This window comes from Protobothrops mucrosquamatus, unplaced genomic scaffold (assembly GCF_001527695.2).
Source record: "Protobothrops mucrosquamatus isolate PMUCROS unplaced genomic scaffold, P.Mucros_1.0 scaffold597, whole genome shotgun sequence".
Lineage (NCBI taxonomy): Eukaryota > Metazoa > Chordata > Lepidosauria > Squamata > Viperidae > Protobothrops > Protobothrops mucrosquamatus.
This window is the reverse complement of record NW_015386896.1, coordinates 449,179-473,222: the sequence shown is the minus strand read 5'-3', so window position 1 is coordinate 473,222 and position 24,044 is coordinate 449,179. Positions and strand designations below refer to the sequence as shown.

The window sequence follows — 24,044 nt, the reverse complement described above, 5'->3', positions numbered from 1 at the left end:
AGTTGGCCGTTAAGCATAAGAGGACAAGAACAGTTCTTGTCCTTTGCAAAACATCTCCATGTTACTTTAGGAAATATATACCATGGCTTACTGTCTCACAGCCACCAAATCATTTACTATATATTTTTTCATATAGTTGTACGTGCTCATAGGGTGATGAATCTTCCTCCTGCAGGTTCCTCATTAGCAGTGGGAAGCAAATCTGCCAGCTAAGGATTTTTTCCACAAGCAAGGAAAAGTGGACAAGAATTCTTGGCTTGATAGGTGACACTTTTATAACTAGGTCTGCTTGCCTAGAGATGATGAATCCCTGGGCGCTGGGTTGGAATTACATAAGCTTCCATTAAAAAACAAAACAAACAAAAACCTTTGAGATGTGCCAAGCCTGAGCTGCCAGATCTGGACAACTAACAGACTAGTAGATTTTGGCAGTCTGGATAGAGTAAATGTATTTTAAATGGTGATATGAAGAACTGTATTTGGAGCTACTGACGTGTCAAGACATGTCTTTCCACTTCGAATCCTTCCTGGGGTGGCAGAACCCCAAAGTAGGAATTGAGACTGCAGGGGATGGAGACATTCACTGAAGATTCAAGTGTGGGTGTGGCTAGAAAAAAACATGGGGAGAAGCTGGCCATTGAGCCTTATTCTCTCTCTCATCACTGCCTTACAGGCTCCTCGCTCTGTAAACAGCATTCCAGCAATTCTTTCTCTGTTTATTTGGCCACAAGGCAACTTTATAAAGCTTTTCTATGCATTTCACTTTCGCTTTGGTGTTTTAAGTAAACACTGTTATACCTCAGATGTTATAAAATAAAAATAAAAAAAAAGCACAAATCTGTAAATGCTATGAATTCTGAGGAATACGCCAGAAAACTAAAATACATGTGATAAATGCAGTTTTGTATTTGATGTGCAAGTTAAACCGGAACTTCTATTAGCTGCTGGCAGAAGGTAGCCAGGTGAGAATTTGTCCCTAAAGCTTTTGCACTGATGCCAGTAAGGGATTTTCTCAAAAGCAAAGACTAGCACCAGACGAGTACTGTACTGTAATAGGTAAAAGCCAAGTCTCTTTTGAATCAAATTTTATTCCTGGTATTTATGTAATTTTCTTGGCAGCCACATAGAAGTTGTTTGCCACTGGGTTCTTCCAAGGTTTAACCTCTCTGTCTATATTATAATCTTGAATTTACTGATACTCCCATACAAGAAAGTTCAGGTCTAGCTCTACTTAATTTTTCCAGATTATCTAAGGTCAGTTAAGAGCCATCATCTAACTGGATGAGGAATAGGTACATGCATACCTTTTTAATAGTCTTTCTAGGTAATTGTGCATTCAGAGAAATGCCGAACTAGAAATAAAATGTAAGACTACAGAACTGAGAAGAAGTATAGTTGCTCTTTATCCCTGATCAGGAAGTTGCTGGCTCTTTGTCAGATTTTCAGTGCTTAGAAAATATTAGTGCATTACATGGGCTATAAAAAAAATTAAGTCATTCTGGAGACTTCCGGTTGGCGCTCGTAGCGCATGGCCGTGTGAGAGCAGACCTCCGCTCCCTATGGCTAATTTCGCCCTGCCAGGGGAACCCTAGATGGGTCCGAAGTCGCCCCGGAGAGGTGACTGTGAAGGAGGGGCACCCCATTGATCACGAAGCAACGACAATCACTTCGTTTGATCCGGGGAAAGCCTTCCGACTCCGACAGGAGAAAGGCTAGCCATATGCCAGCGTCTAGCCCAAGCTACTGCAGCCGAAGTCCAAGAGCACTACCAAGAACAACGGTGAACAGCGTGCTTGGAACTGGTGAAAGTATTTGATTTTCTCTCCCTTATTTTACAACCAGTCCCTGGGAAAGATCCCCAAAGCAAACAACCTCCGAAAGTGAGGGGAGGAGACTACATTCCCATTCCCCCATAGACGGAAGTGGCAAATTAACCTTAAAGAGGAAAGAACCTTATTGAAATTAAATTCAAAATACTACAATCTGATCAAATTTAGAAACTAAAACAAACTGCTAAGATTATATTCTAAAGGATTTTGATTGAATTACATAAAAAAGAAAAACAATAAAAACCTTTTGTCTGAAAGAGCTGGAAAATAAATATTTGCTGACATCTAATTGACAATGAGAATATAGCACATTAAAGACAATGCCCAGAAACAAAGAAAAAAAATCTGTTCCCATGAACTCTAATAACCTTTAAGAAGATAATTGCTAAGGAACAGAGAAGAGATTGTATACTGGGCCAGCTATAAGATTGGAAAGTGTTTGAAGGAAAAGAAATACTTTGATTGTGGTTTAAATTTATGAATTGTTTAAAAACTTTGATCTATTATAAATCATTGAGAAGGGAAGTTACAAGAAGGATTTAAGCTGGCTAAATATATTGAATTGACAATTGACTCCTGAAAGAATTGTTATAAAACATTGATTTTACTGAAACCTTGACAACTGAAAATTAGAGTGGATTACAAAAATTATACATAAAAACAAGAACTATACAAAATTGGACTGTATGGATTTTGAGTTTTGGTTAGCTTGACAAGGCTAATTACAGAGACTATGGCATTTATAACAGACTACTCAAATGGGGGAGACAACATGGATATGACATACTCAGCAAAAAAATGATAGAAAACCATACTTAATATTTACTCCTGAAAGATTTAGCCTGAAAGATCAAAGACCCTTAGAAATACTTCAAGACAAGACAAATACTTTCCAAGACGAAATTTATGCAATGTTATGACAGATACAAACTACAATAGACTTAAACCACGAGGAGATTAAACATAAATTTGATACTATAAATGAATATACTTCTAACTTAAATCTACAATCAAAAAACATCCAAAGAATGATGGTAAAGAATGAACAAACAATCCAGACGACAGAATGTGAACTAGAAAAAAATGATTCAACTGGTGAAGTTACAAATGAAGGGAATTATAACTTAATACAAACAAGAAAAAACTTACAAGACTTGGATACAACAATAAATATGGAAAAGATACCTTATGCATTAGAACGTCAAAATACACCTGAGAAGAAAGAAGACTTAACAAAATGGACACTGCTAGCAGAATCATTGTTTGGGAGACAAAAAGCATACATCCTATCTACTATGTATCCTCTACTCCTAAAAATAATTACAAAAATACAAAAACTGGACAAGTTGAAAATATTAATTTGGAAAACGATTTGGCAAAGGAAGAAAATTAGAGACGGGCTGAAGAGACTGGATTCGCCCTACCAGATGGAATATTATATGAGTAAACATTTGTTTGAATATGGCTAAATAAACAAATAACTTTGGCCATAAAGGGATTTTAGAATAAGTGGGATAAGAGACATAAGAATATAGTATTTTTTGATAAGATACAAAATGTAAAAATATTAGGATGTTATAAGTGAAGGAATTTTAAAGACAAATTAAGTTTGAAAAGATTTAGGATTAAGGAATGATTGAAATATTGAGGGGAAATTAGGCTTAATAAGAACTCTGAAACAAGGATATACAGTATAGTGATTTAACTAACTTTTACAAATAGAAGTGAAATATAAATTGACTAAAAAGATGTTATGGATAGATGTTATGATAGATAAGTAGTACAGTATTTCTATAATATATGAAAGATGAAAATACTGGGGTGATATATTTAAATGGAAAACTTGGATATTTAGATATTAAATACTGGGAAAATATGATTGATAAGAATTGTTCGAATATTATGGAGAAATTGAGCTTAAACAAGACTTATGAAAATAAGACATGGTGAATCAATAAGATGACTCTTATGTAAATAACATAAGATGATAAGAAAAAAATGCTACACATGGACGCTACTATTATTGGTATAATTATAGAAAAAAATGTTTTTATTTAATCATTTAAATACGGAAAATATCATATATTAGAAATTATATTTGTTTAATGTTGTAAAAGGAGAATACTACTGGGTGAAGAGAAGATCAAGAAAATATATTATAAATTGATATATTAATTATAGAAATATAAAAATTAATTCTTATTGATAGTTTATTAACTATTATTAATTGTATATACTTTTCTAAAAAATTTATGAACCAAGACAACATGCTGTACACCAGGCACTAAGGTTGTTATTGTAAAAAAACAATAAAACTTTTACAAAAAAAAAAAATAAGTCATTCTGGTTTTGTTCTACCCCATTTACTTTTTATTTCACCATGGACTTTGCACTGCATTTATCCATAAGAGGAATGGATAACTACACTTTGTAGGCTTCCTATAACCATACCTGGAACCCCCAAGACATGCTGACATGCCTCAGTTTCCAACTACATGTTTTTGGCTGTGTAAATATCAAAACGAGAGTGAAGGGGCTCCTTCAAATGTCTGCAAGGCAAAATATACTCATTTCCACTTCATAAGCACACCAATCTCCTGGACAATGGGCCCACACTGACCCACCAATTTTTTTGTGGCAAAGTCACTGATTCTGGTACAAAAGTTTGATGCAAAAATACCAAAATAAAATTAGAAATAATATAAGTGCAAAGCAAACATATATACATCGTCCAGCGTCCCACTCTTAAAACTGTAGAAATCACATACAGTAGGCCAAAACTTTCCTCCTTCTAGGGACTTTGGAGTCTACTAGAAGTTTTACTGGAACTGCCCAAAGGTTTCAGAGGATTTCTCTGAGGCTGAGAGGAGTTATATTAAGAGATAGCATGTTTCTTTTTGATGCCCAAAATATTTTTACCTTCTCAAACCATATAATTTCTCCAGACGTTTAAGGTGACCTCTTTTAACATTCTAGACTACGATGCTAGTTATGTATTACCGAAAGAAAGACTTCTGATTTCAGTGGAAGTTATCACTATATTAATAGGTACAAAATATTTGAATACCACATCTGTAAATCCAGGAGATTCTCGTAGGTGAACTTCTTTTTGACCTCCAGCTTTCCTATTTCCTCTACGTGTCTCAGCCCAGCCCTTTTAAAGCAGTTTGGGATCTGCCAGAGTGATTTTTTCCTCAAAGGACATAGGAATTAAAAACAAATATGTAAGCATGATGTAACCTTATGGATTCAAGCTTTTGTTCCTGTTGCTTTATATCTTAAAGCTTAAAAGAAGAACAAACTCCTGGTATTAACAACTTCAAAATAAAATCAAAGAGTAAGATACTTTTTACTTGTATCAGTTACTTTCATGTAATGCTCAAATCGCTGGACAAATATGAGACTAATGTAATAAGGAATGTTGGTCAGATTAGGGCAGACCAACTGAAGTCATTATATAACCAAGAAGCTTATTAGATATTGTTAGACTGTTGTCTCTCATCCTGATCCACTTTAAGGATCTGCTGTGAAGATTTGTGTGGCCTTACCAAGGCCATTATAATGCCACAATGTAAAAAAGATGTTGAGGCTCTAGAAAGAGTGCAGAGAAGAGCAATAAAGATGATCAGGGGACTGGAGGATAAAACATAAGGAACGGTTGCTGGAATTGGGTATGTCATGAAAAGAAGGACTAGGGGAGACATGATAGCAGTCTTCCAATATCTCAAGGGTTGCCACAAAGAAGAAGGAGTCAAGCTATTCTCCAAAGCACTTGAGGGCAGGACAAGAAGCAATGGATGGAAACTAATCAAGGAGAGAAGCAGGGCTTTTTTTCTCGGAGAAAAGGTGGCGGAACTCAAACCTGGCCACACCCTCATCAAACCCTAGGACCGCCCCTTTAGAGAACAGGAATGCAAGTAAAATTTGGGAGGGGCTATTTCCGGTGTGGGAGGGGCTATTTCCGGTGCGGCCGGCCCGGAAAAAGGTGCCGGAACGCGGTTCCGCCGCGTTCCGGCTGAAAAAAAGCCCTGGAGAGAAGCAACCTAGAACTAAGAAGAAATTTCCTGACAGTTAGAACAATCAGTGGAACAACTTGCCTCCAGAAGTTGTGAATGCTCTAACACTGGAAGTTTTAAAGAAGAGATTGGACAACCATTTGTCTGAAATGTTATAGGGTTTCCTGCCTAAGGAGGGGATTGGACTAGATAGAAGACCTCCAAGGTCTCTTCCAATTCTGTTATTCTATTCTATTCTATTCTATTCTATTCTACTTAATAGATACAATTCGCCAAGCCAAACTGACTTTCTATATGTGCAAAGGCTCTTTCCATTGACTCATAAGTGAAACTATATGAAAAATCTGTAGTGTGGGAGAGTCCCCACACCCTTTTTTGTCTTTCCTCATTCTCAGATTTGCACCTCTCAGGCCTCCTTATACATTTCCTTATTGCTGAGGCTCACTGATCAAGCACTTCAATGACTGCTTTGTTTTATTACTTCAGTTTTGCTGTTTTCTACATTCTCTATAACTGAATTACATCAGAAGAGGAAATGTATAAATGCAATTCATAATGAGAAAATGAAGGGTAAAGATTATTTTTTTTTACTTCCTCAAGTTCAAATAACTGAAAAGGAGTTAAAGGAAAGGAATCGTTTTATTTTCAGTATTCAGAACAAAATATTTTTCCTACACTGATTGAATTTTGAATCAATTTAGTGGATTTATGTCTCAATTTCCTTTCCCAAGTCTAAAGCAAAGCATACAAAACATATAGCATACTGTATCCTTCAGTTTTAAAAGCAACACAGCATGTAATCTTCATTGTTCTTTTGTTCAACGGAACAGATAGGTTCATATAATCTTAGTCTGGCCTCTTCCACTTCAACCAAAGACTAGACAAGTGATAGAACACTTATTTATCTGTATACACACATAGTTAGAAATCAGTTCTGTAATGTAAATAGAAAAGCAATATATTTCTCCATGGTGTGGAAAGCTGCCAAATTGATCTACAGTATATGACTATTATTTGGGGATGAACTGCTAATGGGCCTTCAAAGCCCTGTTTTCCTTCTACTGACTCTTTATTTTTAAATTACCTAAACAGTCCTTCAAATATAATATTGTTCTATGGTAGCCCTACCAATTTTCTGTAAAGTAGGACTTAGTTAAGGAGTCGAGTCTCCATCCTGTCAAAGAAAAAAACATTGATTCATATAAATAGGGTGGAATTTCTGCATACGCAAATAGTTCTATCAAACCTGAACCACAGACTGAGCCAATTCCCCCTTCAAATGAAAGCATGGACAACAACGTTCATAGTTCGATAGTCAGGTTCCCCAGACCAGGGACTTCTGACTTGCTCCTTTGGAATCACTCAAAGAAGGAAACAAAGAATAAAAGGATCCATCTATTTTACTCTTTAAGCAAATAGTATATATTTATTTTGAGCTATTTAATATTACTGGTACACTATTTGTAATCATAGAGTTCTTTCTAGAAAAAATGGTTGCTACAAACTACAAGTAATACAAAATTATTTCCTGTTTCTTTCCAAGGTTCCAAAATTAAATATTTGAATTCTTTCCAAAATGTGGTTAGGGAGTTTGCTTTGATGAACTTAGTGCTTAGCACTACTATAGAAGAGTCAAACAGCAATTAATCCAACAAGCGTTTCATGCAAATTTGGGGATATTTCCTAGAGTCTTTTTTAAAAAGGTAGAATAGTTCTTAGGAATTAGAGAGAAGATGAATCATCCACTTTAAAAAGTAATTAATGTTTGTAATTAAAGGTATAGTTTAATTGTACCCTCAAACACTAGAGAAATGTGGGTTTTGCAATTTCCACACAACAACATTGTTTGAACAGATATAACTGGCGATTTTATAAAACAAATAACTAGGAGCCCAAGGCAGAACTTTGATAACATTGTGAATATAAATGGAAAATTCAATGGGATAGCTATTTTGAGCTAATTAGCTCTCATCAGCCAGCCATACCCTTCTGAGATTCGAACCTGGACTGCTTGCACTCTAGGAAGCTGTGTTGACCCCTAGGCCACAGGCTCTTTCTCACTTTGTCAGCTGTACCAGGGAGGAAAGAGACAGGGGAGGAGATTTCTTCCTCCCATATTTGGGCCGACAGGGTGCATAAAAAAACCCACTCAAGACATATATGCATATGTATATGCACACATACAGACACATATACACAAAATCAGAATAATGTAAGCAGTATAGAAGGAATCATGAGGTGCAGTAGTTAAAATGCAGTATTACAGGCTAACTCTGCCCATAGCCAGGATATAGATCCTGACTGGCTCAAGGTCGACTCAGCCTTCCATCCTTCTAAGGTTGGTAAAATGAGGACCCAGATTGTTGGGGGCAATATGCTAACACTGTAAACTGCTTAGAGAGGGCTGTAAAGCACTATGGACTTTGATATACACATCTAAGCACAATTGCTATTGCTATAGAAAGTGGAAGAAGATATTTCTGAAGTTGTTGGAAGATAACCTTTACAAAACACAATTTATTATTTATATTTATTGTCCCAGTTATAATAATAACATTGAAAAATCTATCACAGGCATATTTTGTATATTCCAGTTAATATCATATTCCCCAGAATATGGTCTTGCTTGAAGATAGAGACCAAACATTCCACTTAATATACTAATCTTATTTTGTTTCTGCCCAAGTTGATCCAATTCTCTTGGTGTGACACTAACCTTCCCATAGGCTCCCTGATAGGTGTTAATTAACTTTATTCCTTCCTCATAGTAATTTTGTCTCTAAGCACTAATCCAATTTATGAGATAACAACTTATCTGCTATCTGTTCTAGAAAGACAAGCTTTCCTTCTTGCTGAGCAGCAACAAAGAAAAAGCACAATGTATTGTATTTATGATAGGATCTGTAAAAGGTGCCCTTTGACAAGCTAACACCACAAGGTGGGTAGGGTGGGAGTAGGTGAAATGGCATGTAATTTGTTCTCAAGTCATGTAAGGCTTTGCATGCCATTTGTTGTAAATCCCATTTGTAAAATCTTACATTTAGTCCCTAAGATTTTAAAGGTACCCTAGATGTTAATGCTGTGAAAGGCCTTTTTTTTAGTGTTCCCTGATGGGAACTTGACTAAGGATGCTTCTAATGCATGCACATAACTCTCATATATTTTCTCACATAGAACAATGTGAGAGTATACCTTGCAGTGACTCAAATACTTGTTCTATTTAGTTCTAGACTGCCATGGGGTCTTGGGGTTTTCAGATTTCTTTTTCAGTCCTACTTGGAAATGTTAGCAATTGATGCTATTCTACTTTAACTAAAGTTCAGAATATTATACACATACCAGTAACTGAAGATCATAAAAAGTTCCCCAAAGTCAAATTCAAAAATTACCTAGTGAACAATGGTTAATATTACAATCATTAGTTAAGATAATGCACCATATTAAAACAAACCACAAAACTATAAGTTTCATTTTGATTTAAATAGTGAACCAATTAACTCTGAGTTATTCCATAGTCATGGAAGTAAAAGAGATTAAAATGACCATGCCTAAAACAATCTCTGGTTTAACGTGACATGTGAAACTAGCCACTATTTTCTACTATTGTTTACTGGAGAACTGTTTTCCAGATGGTTAAGGATATGGAAAAACAGAAAGAAAAAAGATACATGGAGAAAGGAGAAGTCACCAAGGAAGAGTACACACCAGTAATTCAGAATTGCACAGATGTTAGGAAAACTAAAGTGAGAAACTAAAAGAATAAATATATTAATTGCTCAAAGAAATGGTGAAGCACTAATAGGAAATGAAGAAAAGTCAGAGCTCCTCAACTGTTTTGGACTGACTCTCCAACAAGTGATTTTACCTGGGAATTGTGAAGAGCAGGATGAAGAGCAAGGCCAAAACTTGAAATTGTTTACAATTTTAGATAGATTGGGACTGCAGTAAAGCTGGAAATGAGAGTGAAAACAGGCTAGAAAGTGACCTTATATGAAAAGAAATGAAGGTAGTACACCTATTTTGCCTTGAGAAACTAGGCATGGTGTGATGGCACCCTTCAAATACCCTTTTGTCGAGGTATACTCTGAATCATTCCAGAGTGCAGAATAATGTCTGGAAGGCAGGTTCCAACTGAATGGGAGCAATTTCCCAGGAAGTTGTCAGACTCCCTGTCACCAGATTTATTTAGCAGAAGATGAACCACCCTCCATCATAGATTCCTGGACTGAGCAGGAGGCTAGACGTGATGGCCCGATATGGCCTCTCCCAAATCTGTGATTTCATTTGAAGTTATATTTGTCAGTCACTGCTGTATCAACACCTTTATTATTAATACTTTCAACATTAAATCCTAACAAATACGGCTTTGATTTTACTGTGCATTTTCTTTTTTCACATTAATTTACTTTACTTGCTGGTATAATTCATGAAGTATCAGAGAAAGTGCGGAAAGCATCTCTGAGCTAGTCTGGGCTCCCCCCTCCTCCACTCCCCTGGAAAAAAAAAACCCCGTGAGATTTTACTGATGCTTTAAATCTGAAACAAACAAACTAGTTACAGAGGGCAAACTCTTATTTGCTGGAGATCAGCTTTGAACTCAAATCTCTTCCACAACTCATACAATTCAAGGCACTTTCTTTTCTTTTTTAAAATCACATCTAGATTTTCAAACCGCTTTTTTAAATGGGACAATTCCAGCCTATATCTGCTGAAGGTATTTATTTATTAAACGTATATACTGCCAAAACCCATGACTCATAGGAGTTTAGAGCAATTATAAAAACAGAAACTTAAGATCAAATAAACTATAATAAACCAAATCAAAGCGAATAAGTACAGTAACAATACAACAAAAGCTAATTAAATAAAGACAATGACAAAGAAACAATATTCATGTCGTTTCTAAGCCTGGCATTTTCCGGACTGTAACTATGATGTGTATTCAACAATGCCTCGGCAAATGTACTCTAGAAATTTGGAAGGCCTTCCAGGATAAATTTGTGGGCTATAAAGGAAGGAGCAAAGGAAGTCTGGACTTGTGACAAAGTTCCACAAAAGCATCACTTTTGATAGGAAAGAATATTGTACACTTCAAAAGGGACATTGTCCTGGTCCATTTGCATATTTGAAAGATGAGAGACGTTCTGGGCGGTGAGCTTGTGTGGCTTAAATTCCTAATTCAGACTACTTATGAAGGTTTGTTTGGAATTTCCAATTAAGGATCTGGGTACCAGAATTAGAATATCTCTGTTAAAGCTTAATGCTACTTCTTAACACCTACCCTCACTCAGAAATGATCTCAACTCCTTCTGAAATATAACCTTTTATCTGTTATACAAATGTTGATAAAGACTAAGTGAATGCAAGTTGGGCAATTGGACAATTAAGAAAATTTGGAACATTGCAACAAACTGCACCTCAGATTTAAGTCTCCTACACAGAAACATTTCATGATAGGAAAAAAACCTGAAGATCTAATGTGGGTACAGTAATGGTAATAAGTCTCTGGACTCTTATGTTCACAGATCGCTCCAGATTTTAGTCAGATATTTACTCACAAATAAATGATATAATTTGTAACTTCCTAATTGAATCTCCAAAGCCCCTCCAGTTCTCTATTTTCTGGAGAATTTCATTTTTATGGATTTTGTATTGTTTATTATTCTGCATACTATACATAAAAAATACTGTTAATGCAACTTGTTCTAGGATATAATGTACCAATCTTGGACAACCCAAAGATAGTTGAGAGCTAGTTATTGGCTAAAGGTCACTATCACGCAAGCTGCAAACTCAGACACACAATATGGAAGCCTGTTTTCCATTTTCCTTGAGGGAGAGATGCATGCTCTGCTTATGCACACCTTACTCCAGATCTTCCCTTATCTGGAAAAAGAGAAGTCCAACTGGTTTAAATCCAGGAAGCAGCATTTGGGAGAAATGCTGTTGACTGAAACTTTGGAAAAGTGGGTGTTCCAGCTCCTCATGAGACTACAATTAAAGTAGAATCCTCATCAATTTGGAGAAAGTCCCAGTAAATGAAGCAGAAGAACATTGATTTAGAAAATTGTTATTTTCAGTAGAATGAGGTACCAGTCTAATTAGGTACCAGGCATTTGCATTAGGTTTTTTCCCCTTTATTTTCCTGTGTGGTGCTAAGTCAAGTCAATGTTCTTATTTCTTTGGAAAATTGAACTGGCAGCAGCACCTCAGTCTTTTACCAAATTTTGAGGCTGGGCATGTTTATTTATAATATTCTTGCAGTCTGCAATATTAAATTGATGTTATCTCCCAAATGTACCTTTTGTAATAAACTAAAGCAGGGTTGTCAAACTGCCGGCCCGTGGGCCGGATGCATCATAGCGAAACTGCGCCCACCCCATTGCTGGCAATGGCAAAAAAGTCACGATACGTCACGACACGTCACGTGACGTTGCAAGTTTGGCACCCCTGGACTAAAGGTATATATGGTCGATCAGGATCACTGCATTTTTTTGGTAAATATTCTCTTAGGTTGGCAAGTGTATCACTGTAATTTAAACAGCCCTATCATTTATCTTCATCAACATTAATTATCTGCATTTTTATTTTAAAGGGAAAAATGTATTTACTTCTATCTCCTTGTTTTTTTCCAAATAAAACACTTTTTTTTCATGTCTTGTGAGATTGGTCTCTTTCCAAAAATGTGAGAAGGAAAGGCTGAATCATTTACTTACATTTCTTCACATTATATGACCAAGGATTTTCACTAATGGAATTAATTCGCCTGTTGTATTTTTATCTTTTAATTGGGATAAAAGTAGCATGAAGTGTGAGAGTCCTATTTCTGTTCCATATCAGGGTCAGGATGTAAAAACCAGGTGTCTCCTGGAAATTAAAGCAGGAGAGGAGACCATGGTGAACACACAGAGTGCTTCTGGAAAAGATGGTTTGAAACATCTAGCCTTTACTCTCAGTTAACTGTCAACCAATATGTCCTGAACTTTCTGAATGACAAATGGAATCTGGATATTCCCAGTCCTAATTTAACATTCTAACTGGTCCATGATAATTCCCATGGACTAATGTTCTTCTCAATATATCTTTAAAAAAATCCTACATAATAGCATAACAATAAAATGCACAGATTTCTATACCTAGATGAAGGTCCCTCTTTTTACTCCTGTTCTAGTTCTTTCTTTATTATTTATCAAATTTATTCGCCACCCATCTTGTGACTCCGAGCGGCTTATAGCAAGTTTTAACAGTTTTTAACGTAGTGGTGGGGGAATCCCTTACTGTACCTCACAGGTACAGATCTTTTATGAGAAATGCTCAATTGCCTGTAGCGAGAATGCTTGAATGCTTTGGAAGTATAAAAGAAAAAAGACTGTTATGCTTCCCTTTGATAAGCTGACCCTTAGAAAAGGTTGTTTTAAAACTAACCCACAAGTTCTATTGATACTTATTGTTTATCAGCTGCTATCTGGGACTGATAAAGGTGGGCAGTCAGCTGTGCTACTTTTAAACCTTTGCTCTCTCAGGAGCTGCAGGCCCCTTAACAAGCATGCCAGGAAAAGAGAAAGGGACTTGATCTCTTTTCAGATGAACTGGTTAAGTGCCAATTTTGCTCATGAACAGTCATGAGCGTGTTCCTGCAAAGCAGGATGTGATCAAACTATTCAGAGCTGGAAAACCAGGTTTGCTTGCCAATTACGTTATTGCTTCAGTGCTGAGTATCAAATAGTGCCACACCAGCTATGAAAAAAACTGTTTTTCTTTTAACCACCACCACAACAAAACAAATTCAATATCTTTGGCCTTTTGGCTAGAATTGTAACATAATCACAGGTCCTGAGTGTAGAAGAAATAACATCCAGCTGAGAATGTTGAACTCCCTGTTTGCAAGGGAAAAAAATAACCATTTCCCTGCCCCCAAACAAGAAAGAGAAAACTAGCAGTAGCCCTTCCTCTGTTACCAGGTTTCAGCTCGGCTGCCAAGTCGCTCATGTTAAACATTCCTGTTCAGAAGGTGTAAATGGCAAAAGGCCAGCAGCTCTTCTGAGTTATTTCATCATACTGCCCACTACTGGCAAATGCATTTATTCAAACCAAAGCCATGGAAAAGAACTACCAGTAATTAGAAATCTTGTCCCCCCCCAAACAATCCAATTGCTTTGATCACTCTGAAATGGGAAAAAAGAAACAGGATCTATAACATGGCAGGACTGAACTGCTTCTGTTCGCAGGTCTGCCATGCTTTCCTCCAGAACAATGCAGTCTATTCTCTAGAGTCCTCTTAGCTATCAAGCAGTTACCCATGGATATTGTCATATTGCCTTTGTAAGTAATACCTTTTCCAATCAGCAGAAATACTAATGTTTGGAAGGAAGGACTAGCATATGTAATACATGTCAATGATATATAAATCATTTCTTTATTTAAGCACGTTATCTCAGTCCTCTCATTTCCTTTGCAAAGTCATGAAAGAAATTCCATGGGATCACACAGTACTTCTTCACTAATAAATACAACTTGGCAACTGAATGTCAACAGTTTTCCTCTTCTAAAAAAAACCAAAGTATTAGAAGAAAGAGTGCTGTCAATGTTTAGTTTTGTTGTTTGCTTTATAGTCACTTGAAAATATATATGAACGTGATATCAAATATTTGAATTTATGCCATTGTATTTGTTTTTGCACGTAGTAAAAGTAATTTGTATGTTTGTACAGTAATCTAGTGAACAATTACTGATTATATATGCATGTATCATTAAATCCTGTGAAGAAACTATAGCCTGTTATGATAACTATAGCACACATACATTTTTATAGGTATCTGGACACACTCAAAACATTCAATTTCACTTTTAATTTAAGACTCCCAAGAACATATTTGCACCTTCATTATCAGCTAATTACAACTTAATTGGCATCATATAAGACAGGAATGTCAATACCCACAAGACTACTTGAAATCAAACTATAATGAAAGTCTATGATTGCTGCAATGTCCTTTGTCTGATACCAAATGGCTAGAACTGAAGGCAAAAGCCCAGTGTTAGCCACCACCACATAATCTTTCTTAAATATCCTCCAGTCCTCAGTTTACTCATCAATCATCTTCAAGAGCTATTGGAACTATAGCTGTTAGCAATTTTAATAGATACCCATTCAGAAGCATTGCTGAATAGTCTACTTGCATAAATGTCAGCATGTAAGGTTCAAGCACTGCTCTTCACTAAAGATATTCAGTGACACTTATTTCAGATGAGCAGTAAGATCTGGCAGTCTCATTATTTGTGATATATCTAGATCTGAGGACAAGTTCAGCCAGAGATACTCAAACTGGTATTGTCCAGATAGTGGGGTTACAATCCCCACATTTCCAATGACTGGGTGTGCTGTCTAGGATTTATGGAAGTTCTACCAATTGCCAATTTCTGCATTTAGTCTTTTATATCCTGGTACCAATCTAATTTTCTATCAACTGTGAAATAAATATTATCTTGCCAATTTGATGTTTGGGTTAAAACACTGGGGGGGGAGAGGGGAAGGGGCACGGGGGAAATCTTTTTCTGCCATTAAAGACAATAATCCACAAATTGTCCAGCTAGTTCATACTAATTTGTCTCAACATCAGTAACACAATAAAGGATCACGGACAACTTAATTCCTTTCTTCATCAAGATAAAAATCCTTCCGTCGTTTATTTGGCAGATCAGGTCTGGGACAAAGAACAGTAGAGAACATAAATATTATACTGTACTTATGTCAAATTCTCTTCAGAGAAAAATAAGGCCTAAACAGAAACTAAAGATAGTTTAAGGGGATAAAGAGAAGGGGATAAATACCAGGGAACCAATTACTACTGTAGAATATTTGGTGATCTTCTGTGATCTTGGTTGCTTGCATGCAGACATTTTATTATCCGACTAGGGAACATCATCACCAACTAGGGAACATCATAGCTATGTGGAGTTTGTTCTCTGTTCATAAACAGTAGTTTGCTCTGCCAGTATTGATGGAAATGTGGCTTTCTCCTCAGTAATTCTTTGATTGGGGTATAATTTTCTGCTTGATTGCTGGTCTGGTTTTAATCCCTGTTTATCTGGGTGTTGATTGCTGGAGAGAATGTATTCTGATCTTTTTGTTTTCTTTTTTTTCTCTCAGTTTTTTATTGTCTTTTTTGAATGGTGTGTAAATGTGGCTTATCTGTATGTGATAAATGATGGCTGATTTTGGAATTTGGAAATGCCAAATTTCCATGAATTCCCTATTTTTGTATTTAATTTGATTTACGATACCCATGGTTTTCCAGTTAAAATCATGATTGAGTCGGTCCATAGGTTTTTAAATTACAGAGTTTTCATTATGTCTTCTGACTGATAGATCCAGTATGTAGGCGACACCTTCCTCATAATAAAAAAGAAATAAGTAGAGAACACACATGAATGACTAACATTTTCAAAGGAATAAAATTCACAAGGGAAAACCACATACTACTTCTCCTGGATATCTTCACCAGCAGCGGAAATGTTGGCATATTAGGGATTAACAGAAAATAATATCCTAATCAAAGAATTATCAAGGAGAACACTCATCTACCAACACTGGCAGGGCAAGCTACTGTATATAAACAGGGAGCAAACCCCACACTCATTTGCACAGATGATGTTAACTAGTTGGGTAATGAAATATCTGCAAACAAATAACCAACCTCAGAGAGCACAAAGAACTCTACAGTTCAACCCTAAGCTACATATATTCTCTTCTATTGGAACAAACTAAAAGCTAAAATTTGAAAGTTCTGATGTAATAAAATTGTTAATTGCCTGGCATTATACAACTGGGAAGTCCATAAAATACATTTAGCTCTCAAATATATCAAGCAGAGCAGTACTGGTTGGAATCAAATATTTGGAGTGCAGTATACTTAAGATAAAAGTGGCATTTATGGCCTGCATTATCTCCTTGAAACTCCAATATACTACAGTGACAGAAGTACGTATCTCAAGGTGCCAAGAGCTTGGAGCCAAGAAAATGCTCAAAGAAAGGCCTTTTATAAAGACAGGCTTGGACCTGACTTTCTGATGAAGATATGCACTATTTCAAATTATAATTCAGAGCAACTTTCTAAAAGCTTGTTGGAAAGTGTATTGCAAAAGATATATTGAATACATCAAATAGATCAATTATAAACCTTCCTTCTTCTGTTGTCGTCCTTTTACATTTTGTGTTCTATATTTTTTAAAAAAGAATAATAGACAAACAAAAATGTGAAAAAAAAAATTGCTATAGCAATAGTAAATATCTATAGAGTCTCCAGTTTTCAGCCCACTGCTTCAGGAAAGTAACCTTCTGGGAACAAGGGTCAACATAAATATTCCAGTTTAGAGTTGCTTTTCAACAGCTTTAATCACTTTTACTCACTACTTTTATTTACATACACATTTTTAAGATAAATATGTAGTTTCCTGTTTCTTTTATTCCCGTTTCTGTTAAATATATATTTTTCCTTTCTACGTGTGCCCACTTTCGGTTTCCAAGGATATTTGGAATTTAAATTAAGTCTTCAGAGTTTGAAATTCCTGAATTTTCCACTTCTTATATAATTTAAAAAAAATAATTTTGAAAAATTCAGTAATGAATGTGTGTATGTTTTGCTGTGTGTAAAACTTAGCTCACTGTGATACTTTTTGTAGGGTAATAAGGAAATTTTCTAAAAACTAAAACTGCATATTCTTAGCAATGATGATGGGATATATATGTGAATGGATGCAAATAAACTAATATAGACTTACTTGAACCAGTGCAGCATCTCTCTCTTCTATCAATGCATTCATTTCTTCAGCTGTTATTTTCTTTTTCTGTTTCTGGGTCCTGTATATGCGATCGACAATTATAGCTCCTGTCTTCCATATCGCCATACCGGTGTCTGCATTGTTTATTCTGTTCAGTAATTCCTGTAATGTCTACCAACAGCATTCTATGTTAGTCAGACAAGAAGTTTTAATATACTTTATTTAATATAGGGTTTTAATTAATAGGCACATGTGAATTGTAAATTGACTGAGTGAAGTTATTGAATTTTCATACTGCAGCAAAGATGTACATTATTAGTGTGTCAATTCTTCTTTTTCCCACATCTTAGTTTCTGAAACCCACTCAATTGAACTTAAGCCTCTAAGATATAAGACTGACATCAAGAAATCTCCTCAGAGAATGGCTTACCATGTCATTTTCTTCAGGGTTAATATTTTCTAGCCTAGAAAAAAGGACACAGAAAGCCTGATCAGTAGCATTTCCTTAGTGCAGCAAAATGAATTCGCTTTTTAAATCTTTAGAACCCTCAAGTAATTTCATTCTACTGGTCTTTAGAGTCAACCATGACACTGAACATATTAAAGTGCCACCTGCTCGATTCCATCTTTCAATAATGCTCCATATCTTCAGCACTGACTTCAGAATGTTAAGTTATTAATGTTTACTGCTATATATGACTACAAGGATCAATTGTTCATATGTGCTTAGATGAAGAAAGTTCCCCAGCGGCAGGGGCACCGAGGCACCTTTTATTTATTTATTTAATTCTGCACCCACTGAAATACATAAATAAACCTCCAGCAGAAATTATATATTTTAATTTTATCATATCCCTCATGACACAAAACAAAGCAAAATAAAAATCTCTAGCTCTCAAATCCTAACACCTCTGTCCGAGGCTCACTGTTTTTAATGAAATTTATCTGCATGGAATTGCCATCACAAGTCTGTGGAACAAAGTCTAATGATTTTTACTTCTTAACAGTAATTTAGGAAAATTAAACTTTCTCTAAACCCCCAAACAATTAGACTGAAATAATGGAATAAAAACAAACACTCAAGCCCCATTTTTTTTTTATCAGTTGACACATTTTTCAGTGTTACTAGCTCGGTCAGAACCTTTCTGCAGAACTGCATGTTATTAGCTCAAAATATTTGTACTACCTCATTTCCAAAAGAATGGTAATGAATAAAGAGATATAATATTATAAAAAGTTGAATGAAAAGCTTGTAAATATATTTTAACCTTTCTGTAAAATTGAATTATACCAATCAGTAAAGCAAGTAATCAAATTATGATGTCATGCAAATCAGGGATTAGGAGGCATCTATGAAGCTGGAGCCTGCATGCGGTAGAAATACTGCATAGCATTCCTCAATTACCTATTAATATTGCAGCACGGGATAGTGGAGTCATTCCATTCGTGCCTTTATACAAGCTTATCTAATTTAGCAGTTCAAATGAAAACTCAGTGCACCTTAAAATTACAGATTTTTCAAACTTTGTCATGCCCACTTGAAAAAAATAAGACTACAGAAATATATCTGTAACTACTGTGAATATAATATAATAATATAAAATACACATTAAAGAAAACTACAAAATGTCTGTATTTTGTAAAATAGCATAAAGAAAAAAATAATAGAAAAATGCATATTAACAACTTATTGGATCATTTTGCATCCTATTTAAAAAAAGGTTTCCAGATGAATTATTATTATTATTCCTACAGTTAAAAACAAAACAAAATATATGGTATTTCAAATTAACAAAATATTTTATTTTGTTTCACTTTAATTTCCGATGGAAAAATGGCCTCAAAAGATCTGATTGACTTCCTATAAAGTGAGATTTCTGATTCACAATTTTGTAATCCAAATCTGAACCCCTGGATGAAATGTGACATTTCCTTGAATAACCCATACATAAATCGATACTGGTTTCCCTCTCTTACATACTCAGTCAATCATCACCTTGTCTATTTCAGGATCAAGACTGAGATCACACATGAATTAATCTAAATGTAATGAATAAAACCAGTGTCCTGCTTAAGATCTGTTACTCAGAAATGTAGCTCTTTCTAACCATTCCAAGGAGGAGAAGCAAGAATTTAAGAGAATGTGCCCACAGAGATTCCTCACAAACTACTTTCACACACTGGAGCTTAGAAACATGTTATATAATTGCTTAAAAACACCCACCAAGTACTTCCTACTTTCTCCCTTATATAGCAAACTAAAAGCTAGAAAATATGTGGGTGTGTGTATGCATGCATGGAGTTAGGTATGTACAGCATATACAAATATGCAGTGGCCATATGAAGAAAGGGTGATAGATGCAGCTGAGTTTTCCCACAAGACAGTGGACATTAAGCAGTCAGAATAAAGCATGAGATGTGTACATACGTTTCAAGAGGTTGTTCCAGTAGCCTTACTTGTTTACATGCATCATTTCTCTCTTCACTGGCCAACTTCAGTCTAGCCATGATGGCTTCATCATGTTCGTGTTGTGCGGAATGAATTTCTTCTACCACAGCTGCAAGATAGTAAATGGATGTATTGTATAAGTATGACCCACAAAGGAAATTTATTTATTTTATAGCTGTTTTTAACTTTTCTAAATTAATGGATATTTATTTATCCATGGAACTAATTATAACATCGTCTATCTTAATCATTTCCAGACCGACACCCATATTAGTCAGGACCCAGTTAAAATTTTCTAAATTAAATGAATCAATTGTTGAACCTTATGCAGATATGTTATTTAAGCATGCTTAAGGGATGAAAGCATTCAATGAATTATTTTTCCTTTAAGGCATTGTTTTTCAACTTTGGTAGCTTCAAGATGTGTGGAGTTCAATTCCCAGAATTCCTCTGCCAGCCTTGCTAGTTGTCAAGATTGAGGAAATGCTGTATTCTACCAGATGCCAAGCTGGACTAAAGCTGCCATATAAAAAGAGCCACGCTGGATCAGAGCAAAGGCTTGAATAATCTTTTTCCACATGCAGTGCAACCTGACCCTTTTTTGGGGGGAAAGTTCTAGTAAAAGAAAGGATATGATGCAGACTCATTGCATTTGTTCTTCACCTTGGTTCTATATAACTGGCTGCTTCTGGGGATAAAGGGGTAAGAAATGTAAATTTGATGGTAAAGCAGTAACAATACTTTTAAAACCTTCTGAAATCCCATGACAGTTTGAAGTTTTTGAAACTCATATAAATGTTTTGCATTTTTCCAATGTTTACTTATGAAACTTTTGAGGCAAAATTGCCAACAATTTTGGTCCATTAGCAAAATTTAACATGATTTTTAGTGAGAAGTAATATTGCAAAATTGTTGCTGTTCTGGTATGCAACCATGCAAGATCACTGAAATCATAGAAAAGTTACTCTTCTTCTTCTTCTTCTTCTTCTTCTTCTTCTTCTTCTTCTTCTTCTTCTTCTTCTTCTTCTTCTTCTTCTTCTTCTTCTTCTTCTTCTTCTTCTTCTTCTTCTTCTTCTTCTTCTTCTTCTTCTTCTTCTTCTTCTTCTTCTTCCTCCTCCTCCTCCTCCTCCTCCTCCTCCTCTTCCTCCTCCTTCTCCTCATCATCACCACCACAGGTTATAGCAGGTTATAGATAAAGACATTGCTGAGATATTTATTACAGTTATGGAGAAAAATATATTATTGTAAAAACAAGCATTGTTTTGAGCAACTCACATTAGCTGAAGCTGGCTCTACAACAGATATTTGAAAGACCTTAAAATAGCTAGTCTTTTATGAGATTTATATCCTGATTTTCTTCTATACAACTCAAAATGGCATACAGTATATATTTTCCACAAAACATACTTCACAAAATATTTTGGGCTGAAAGAGAGTGACAGTCTCAAGAACTAAAAGTTACTAGTTTTTCATGCAGTACCTTAATTGCTGCACCAAGCTGTCCATCTCAAACCATTTTTAGAAAAATGTTGTTAGTATATGTTAGTGGATAGTACTCTATTTTAAATTGATCCAGTGAACAATCTGCTATGTGGAGGGAGGGGGAAGAATAATTATGCTGATAAAAGCAAAAAAAAAATCTGGGTAATCTATTTGACTTTACTGGAACAATGGGCAAAGATTTTCAAATCTATTGCATCAAAGTCACCTTTGCTATTTCCTGGAACACCTAGGTTTATCTTGGCAAACTATTTCAGCCAAGCTAAATTCGTTAAGTATTTTTTAAATGACATTTTCATTGAAATATGAAGCTTCTTGAAATAAATGTGCATATTCAGTGTCATGTGGAGGGAATAAGGTATCAGTCACATTGCCAAAGCAGAAATCTATTATTTTCAATGAAAGTTGACATAAAAGCAGACCCAGCAGATCAATTGTGTATTGTATTTTAAAATGACTGAAAAAAATCCCATATTTTTTTTATTCATAAAGTAAATTTAGCTTATTTTGCTGCGGTAGCAAGCCGTCAACATTTGAGTATCATACCAAGCCAAACATCTGGATTACAAAATGGCTTGCTTCCTGAAAGATAATTGTACTAGATCCATCAAGAATAACACACTTGTACTTTTAAGATAGATAATAACTGTAAACAGTTAAGGTACATAGCTATTTCAAAGTTCACTTAGAAAATCAACATAGCATTTTAGTTGGAATTTGCTCATTAAATACCCATAGCAGTAATGCAAATTATACAAGAATGAGTAAAGCAAATACATATATTTCTTTGTTTTATTAAATGTAAAATCTGCTGTTAATCACATAGGCTGTGTTGTATAAACTTTTCTCTTTAACTATTAAAAGGAAGTCTTTACAAAAGTCATTAGAGATCTTCATTCTTTGACTTGTATAAATTTCAATATTTGTTCAGTAAAGGTTCACAGCAGTTAAATTACATTAACAAATATTATTAGCTACTATGTAAGCCAACTAAGTAAAATACTTATATTGCAGGTAAAACAAATCATTGGATGTTTACAATAATATTTGGACACGTCCACTTTTAAACAAGCTTATCAAATATTCTGTAATTCTAAGTCAAATTACAGAAACTCAGAGTAGATTCCCCCCCCATGCTCAAATTTGTTTAGTAAGCTAATTGTTTTCTAATATGGGATAAAGCAAATATGAAGAAGCTGAATCATTTGCAGTATAAGTTTACTGAGTCAAAGCAGTGTACATATTTTCTCAGCTAAACCCAGTTTTGTTGGCAAACCTTTTGGCCACACTTTCAGACTACCTTTAAAATACAGTAGTAGCAAGAGAGGGTGTTAGAAATCATTCTAGTATAAACATTGGTTCATGATTCTCCAAACAACAGAAACTTGAAGGGGTGGTGGATGAGGCAAAGAGAGAGGGCATCTATGTCTGTTTGCTGATTTCTTAGAGGTCATCTGTGTAAATATAGAAACTGAATAGTAAATGCTGGAAAGAAGGAATAGTTAGGAGTTTTAGATAGTCTACTGCAAAACTCACATGATACGAAGGGAAAAAATACAACTTTAACCTTTTAGACAACAGATAAGATTTCTAAGTAAACCAAGATAATTAAGATATTGTTCTACATTCTGAGTTGCCCTATAACGTGCAATTCTTTAAAAAATCTTTTGTCGTAGATACTTTGTCAATATGCTGAAGCACTATTTTGCCTTTTTTGGGGAATAAAAAGATAGCATAACTGTATCTCCCTTCAAGAAGTTTTTAAAAACTCAATATTCAAATATTTTCCATTCTTGCCATAATTATTCCTTATTTTATATATTTCATGAGATTCTTACAGGTATTTTCGGAAAGTGAAAAATAAACGTACTGCCATAGCATGTAGATTGTCATAAGAATTTTGTGATTTTGGAGTTAGTATTTAAGATTAGGACTCTGAACTCTGTGTGACCCAGGATTTTCCTCAGAGCTGGTTAAGGACTGATCACAAGACTTTTAATGGCTTCACACAGATATTTTTCCTCCACAAGAGTCAATATGAAGGACTATGGAGCTACTTTTTATTTTCAGGCTATCCCTAGTAAAGATAAAATATTCCTAATCTGAAAAATATTTTCAAGGGCAACCTATACAGAGTTAATATGTAAACGGAACTGAAACTGAACAAATAGCAGTTCCAATTTTGTCTCTGCTTCAAATAAACAGGGAAGAATGCAAGATAAAGCTTCTTTGAAATTAAATTAAATGACTCACAGATTTCTGATTTTTTTTATTTTGTTGGGTTCTGCTCATTTGCTTTTTCTACCGGTTTAAGCAAATGTCTCCAACTCAAAAGAGTGCATGGTGCCTCTATGGAAATGTTGTTAGAATATACTGCAGTATTTGCTTATATATAGAATTATCAACTTGCATATATCATCATTAGCAAAATGCTGACAAATCTGGAAAATTATCTAGGTTCCAGATTGA

The 24,044-nt window shown here is 35.1% G+C and overlaps 1 protein-coding gene across 1 annotated transcript in view; it reads right to left on the bottom strand.

The window, feature by feature from the left end:
• MIPOL1 (mirror-image polydactyly 1) overlaps positions 1-24,044 on the bottom strand; it is a 102,610-nt gene that overhangs the window by 66,693 nt on the left and 11,873 nt on the right. The window contains exons 4-6 of the mRNA XM_015817498.2: positions 20,055-20,184; positions 18,057-18,090; positions 17,627-17,797 (exon numbers count right to left, since the gene is read on the bottom strand). Coding sequence (XP_015672984.2) covers positions 17,627-17,797; positions 18,057-18,090; positions 20,055-20,184 — 335 coding nt within the window. The remainder of the gene's footprint in view (positions 1-17,626; positions 17,798-18,056; positions 18,091-20,054; positions 20,185-24,044) is intronic.